Source organism: Labrus mixtus, chromosome 2, assembly GCF_963584025.1.
Source record: "Labrus mixtus chromosome 2, fLabMix1.1, whole genome shotgun sequence".
NCBI lineage: Eukaryota > Metazoa > Chordata > Actinopteri > Labriformes > Labridae > Labrus > Labrus mixtus.
Genome location: NC_083613.1, coordinates 11,512,809 through 11,519,056, shown reverse-complemented (window position 1 = coordinate 11,519,056; position 6,248 = coordinate 11,512,809). Strand labels below are relative to the sequence as shown.

At 40.9% G+C, this 6,248-nt stretch overlaps 1 protein-coding gene across 1 annotated transcript; it reads right to left on the bottom strand.

Annotated features, from left to right (window-relative positions):
• Positions 1 to 2,187: 2,187 nt before the first annotated feature.
• On the bottom strand, positions 2,188 to 5,953 carry adra2c (adrenoceptor alpha 2C). Its single transcript, XM_061052036.1, has one exon. It carries the CDS (start codon positions 5,594 to 5,596, stop codon positions 4,244 to 4,246), a length of 1,353 nt encoding a protein of 450 aa, XP_060908019.1. The 5' UTR covers positions 5,597 to 5,953; the 3' UTR covers positions 2,188 to 4,243.
• Between the last annotated feature and the right edge of the window lie 295 nt (positions 5,954 to 6,248).

The window sequence follows — 6,248 nt, the reverse complement described above, 5'->3', positions numbered from 1 at the left end:
CTTGGGGTTCGGTGTCTTGCTCAAGAGCACCTCGACAGTGCTCGGGACCTCTCCAGCTACCAGACCAACTTCCAGATTTGGTCCGCACCGGAACTTGAACCTGCGACCCTCCGGTTCCCAACCCAAGTCCCTACGGACTGAGCAACTGATTCTTTACATCCCTTTTATGTAGCATTTGCGTATATTAGTCTGCCTTCTTTTGTAATCAGTTTTCATTTGCATTTCTCAAGTTTTTTATAAACACTGAGGCAGATAAAAACAAATGCAAAAGGAAATGAAAAAAGATGACTGTAACAGTAGAGGATATCAAGACAATGTTCGAGTTGGTGAGGCACAGTGGAAACCTAAGAAAAACTACGGTTCAGCTCACAATGTACAGAATGTGTGACCATACACTGAAGAAAGTTGTTAGAGGAGGAAATGTGAGCTTAAAGAAGGAGAAAAAAAGTTAATGTGAAATTACAAATTTTTCCATGGAATTTATTATGTCCTATTATCTATACCTCAGATACTTCCAAATAGGAAATGTCCTTAATTATTCAAGGAAACAGTATACAATGCTTTCAAAACCACTGCATTAAAAATGTAGCATCATATCTCAAGGCTTGTGGGGCTGCTGTAGCTCAATGGTAGCGTCGGGCATCTCTCATCTGGAAGGTCGGAGATTCAATCCTCAGCTCTGCAGCCACATGTCTGATGTGAACTGGGTAAGACACTTCACCCCAATTTGCTCCTGCTACTTTGTCGGTGGCGTAATGGGATTAGTAAATACTGAAATACACTTTACATAGCAGCCTCTGCCATTAGCATGTGAATGGATGTGAATGGGTAGGTGTGACCTGTGGTGTGATGTGTGAGCGTCAGAAGACAAGAAAAGTGCTATACAAGCTCAAGTCCATTTACCATTGTGCTTGTAGCACTCTTATTTCTATTAACCACAACATACCAAAGTACTTTATAATCTGGCCCATCTTGATTTTCCATATACCGCCCACTGAGCACTGAGCAGATCTGCTGAAATCAGTTATGACATGTGTGAGGGAGGCAGAGGAGAAAAGGATATGGGATGTCAGGCTGAGTTGAAGTCTTCATCGCTGCATGATTCAGGACTTAAAAGATTTATACATGAAGCTGTTAGGAAGCAAATTCAATGTCATCATTTGTTGTCTTGCCTGATCTTAACTTTAAAGGAAGAATGTGCAACTTTTTTGATCCAGTAGATGTCGCCCTGGGAGAAACCAATGCAACCAACATACTGCTGTTTGGTGGCACCTCCGCTATTCTGAAGCCCCAGCCCCAGAGCTATCAATTAGAACGCACCATAATTAAACACCATTAAGTGCAAGTGGCAGACAAAATTGTCCTTTGCTCGAGCTGCAATTGCCCGTGGCCTGCATTGTTGTGTTAGCAGGCTAACGTCAGTACACTTTGGCTAACTCATAGCTTCATATTGCACATAATTGACACAGAATGGCCGAGATCTAAAGACACTTACGTGTGCAAATAAGCAGTGAGTAGACTATGTTGTTCTTCTTTTCTCTAGTCCTTGACTAAAACAGCTTCATACGCAAGGCCGCCCGTCCATGTAAACATGATGTCAACACGGCTCAGACTACTGTACAGCTGGCAAGACTCGCGCTTCTTAGTCATTGTAGACAGCCATGACTCAGAGACTTTTACATAGGATATACTGAATTTCTGCTGCATACATTTGTAAAATGTCGCACATCCTGCCTTTAAAAACTCAAGTAAATTTAGGGGAGTAGTTGAAATTGGCTTGCAGAAGTTGCATTTGGGTTGCAGAAAATACGATCCTTTCAGGTAAATACATTTGAAAATATGTGTGCGACAATATGTAGAATTGTTACACTATAATATGTAAATTGACTGAACCTACATTATATATTGATTTTGTTGAGTAATTACTTTACACCCCATAATTCCAACAGTTATCAAAATCCTTAATTTTATAGATGTAACGAGACGTGTCTTATCGCTGCAGCTGCCATCATGTCAGAGCCGCCATGACAGCAACGGCATGTTTTTCGTTGCTGTGGAAACACCAGATGATACATCAAGGACTGCTACATAAGGAAGCAGGAATGTCTACTGAAAGCTACCATATTGTTGCTGTATGTGCTGCTGTGAAAAAAAACATAGTGAAAATTTGACATGGATTTATATTAACTCGTCAGTAAACATCTTCCTCGGGTCTGTTTCAGCCGTTTGTCTTAACTAGTCAACTGGAAGTACGTTTTGATCAGGGGTGGTGGTGGAACAGCAGACAGAGTCTCTCCCGTGATTCCCCACAAACGTCAAAGTCATATGTTGTAATTTTTTTGATTGGGAGCCTCCCAGCGGCATAACTCATAAACTGTGTGTTTAATAAAATGTATGTTGGGTAAGTGGCAAGTCCTGCACAGTTCCATAAAGAGTCTACTGCAACCTCAACATTTTGTCGTTGACCAATCAGTCATCCTGATTTGCATATAACAACATGAGCCACATTTTTTAGACTCCATCATGACAAAAGCCATTTAACGTGGATTTGTCCAGCAAATTGCAAAGTGGAGTCTGTGAGGCTGGTCTTTTCAGCTGTCACTTTCCCCAAGAAACTTTTTCACATGCTATTTTATGCACTCACTCTCCCATGACATGCTTTGGAGAATTATAATTAGCTTCTATTTATCGGTGTAATTTAATGGCTTAGCTACCAACAATTTGACTTGACAGGCATCACCACAACAACCACTATAGGGCAGTTGTTGTTTCACATTGTGACTTTTTAAGTCAAACATATACATAATGTTAAAGTTTTGATAAACGTGCTGGTGACTTATTTGTGTGAATAAACCTGATTTCAGTCTCCCGCTCACCAGTCTACCCAGGGAATAATACCGTATCGTAGGCAGGATGGATTCCAGATAAATAACCTTCACTGATCAAGCCTGAACAACAGCAGCTTACTAGAAAGAATCAAATTTTAAAAAAATGCCAGCAGTTTACCAAGTAAGACCATTTACATTTGTGTGTTCTAATTCACAGTTATTAGAGAGTCAGCTTAAATAATACAAAAACAACAGCTGCACAACAGAAACATTAGGAGATGGAAAATGGACTCTGAATACTGTACACGCTTCAGGAATTTTCAAATGACAAAAAAAGGCTTTATTTGATCTTTTAGTATGTGCTCAAAGCAGAGAAGTAAACATTAGTTATTTTAAAAAAAGTACAGAGGCTAATGAACAGTAACAGAAAAAAAACCTTATGGGAATTGTTCTTTAAACACAAAGTACATCTTTAATATATTAATACATGTCTGGTTATGATTTTTGGAGTTGTGACACATAACCACAAAGAATCAGGCTATTTAAACAAAGCACGCTTATACACACACACACACACACACACACACACACGCACGCATGCACGCACGCGCACGCACACACACACACACACACGCACACACACACACACACACACACACAGAACTAACACATTTCAGTAAACAGTGAAGCCTCAGAGGCTAATAATCTGCCTTGTCTGGATTTCCTTATTCCATTCATATCCTCAAAGACAGGTGCAAACATTTGTCTGTAAGGGGACATGCCCAGTTAACATTGATGTACTAAGTGTAACAGTTTCTGGATTGATTCCAAGCCACATGTGCAAGTATACAAAAAACAAAACATACTGTATGTCCTCATACAATGTCTTCCCCTTCAGTTTCCGCTTTTGACTCTTTTGAGCCCCACATGGAGAACTTAAGAAAACAATATCACCATAACAACAGGTTTGCTACTGAAACAGTAAGGAAGGAGGCCGATTGTCCCAATGCCCTATTGTTGTGAGTGTCATAGAGAATATATCACTGACGCTTCGAGTAACAGTTGTGTAGAGATTGTCAAGGCCTTGGCATTAAACTGAGTGGATAAGGTAACATTATGAATCAAGTGATTCTCTAAACCATTTACCTCCTGTGCAGTCCATGCAGATGAGCCACTGTGGTGTGCATACATCAAGTGACTGTTAAGAGTTAGTTTCTTGTATTTAAATAAATGGAAAAGAAGTCTAAAAAATAAGGAATAACCTGAGGCTCCATCAGTCTAAAATCAGCCTGATGGTGTTAAATAAAAGAACATGATGTGTATATTGTCAGCTTACTTTTGCATTGTAATCCTTCTTTGCACAGTAGTTAAATCCTTTCATCCAAAATTTATTACAAATGCATCCATGCCCACATTTAGAAAGAACGTTTCCATGACCTACAGAGGATCTTTTGGAAGGCTCTGCGGAAGTCTTGGTTGAAGATGGTGTAGATGACCGGGTTAAGTGAGCTGTTACAGTAGCCAATCCAGAAAAAAAACTTGAACAATGTCTCAGGAACCTTGCACAGCTCCCTGCAGACTCCGTACAAGCTATAAGAGAAGAAGAATGGGAACCAGCAGACAACGAAAACGCCCATTACAACAGCAAGGACAAAGGTGAAACGCTTCTCCCGGGCAGCTGAAACTTTCTTCCCATTGATGGTGCTTCTTCGTTTGCCTCTAGACGAGAAGAGCTCCAAAGACTTGGAACTGGCTCGTGACTTCCTGCTTGAGTATTTAGAGGCTGAGCTGCTTTTCCGGCTGAACTTCCTGTCTTTTTTGTTTTCATGTTGATGTTTGGAGAAACTGAAACCCTTTTTAGGTTTCTCATCTGATGAGCTGCTGTCCTCAAAATCATCATTGTGGTCGGTTGGCAGATGCTTCGCCTCATTTGGAAGAGGGGATTGAGTTTCTGGCTCTTGGCAGTACCCATTCTCCCGTTCCTGTTCTCTCATGCTGCCGGTCCTGTTAGACTTTAATGATCCTCCTCTCCCTGGTTCAGCTTGCTCCATCCCGTTATCCAGTGGAAAGTCCACATCCCTCTTCTTCTCTGACATTGTTCTGGTCCTGGTCTTTGCAACTTGGTAAATCCGAACATAAACAAGGATCATGATGACACAGGGGGCAAAGAATGAGCCAATACTGGAGTAGAGGATGTACCAGGTCTCATCATTCAGGAAACACTGGGGACTGGACTCATTATTGCTCCTGTCCATTGATATCAGTGGTGGAAAGGAGATAACAGCTGAAATCAACCATACCACCACAATCATGAATTTAACTCTTTTGGGGGTTCTCTTTAAGTTGTACTCCACAGCCTGTGTCACTGACCAATACCTGTCCAAACTAATAGCACACAAGTGAACTATGGAGGAAGTGCAAAATAAAACGTCAAGAGCCAGGTAGATGTCACACCAAATTTTACCAAAAAACCAGTAGCCCATGAGTTCATTTGCAAGAGAAAATGGCATGACCAGGGTGGCCACCAGTATGTCCGCACTGGCCAGGGAAACAAGAAAAAGGTTCTGAGGTGGTTTCAAAGCTCTGCTCGTTAAAACAGCGATAACAACTAGGACATTTCCAACTATTGTAAATAAAATTAGAAAGCTTACAAGTCCGGCCAGACTCCAGATAGAAAGCTGGGTGTATCGACTCTGAGATGTAGAATTATAGGAGATATTCACTGCTTCAATTCCGTCCTCCAGATTAGAGCTATTAAATACATCCATTGTGGTCGTTTTTTCTGTTTTTAGATCGATGTATTGTTAAAAATCATAAATAAATCTATTAAAGTAATCCATAGAAATATCCCACAAGTGCGTCAGTGCATATTCAACTAGAAATCTACAGTTTATGGCATTCTTCTTCATATCTCCTCACCTGCGATCTTCCAGATCATGCGTGCAAGACTCTCGTGGGTAAATAGAGAAAATGACAAAAGAAGAATGGATAGATATAACGCAATATAGAAAGCATGACATGTCCTCATTAAAAAACATCTCGTATGCTCAAAATCTTCATATTCAGAGAGCGCCTATCCTTCTCAGCGCGTCCTCTAATATCTCGACTGCGCCCGCATCGTTCCACCTCCGCCTCCCCACTGTGTCCTGAAAGAGGTCTGAGCAACCACTTGTCTGTTATCTCTCTCTCTCTCTCTCTCTTTTTTTTTTTTTTATAGAAGACAAATCCAACACGGACTCGCTCCAGCGCAGGGGAGCATGAGGAGATTATAGGAAGAAGGAAACGAAATAACAAAAAAAAGGTTGAGTGTAGGCTATATTTGAATAATATATCATTTATCATTTATTAGGAAATAGCAGAACAGTGTCGGAGTAGCTTCCGTTCAATGTGTCTCTGCGCGCAAAGTCTCAAATCGGATGG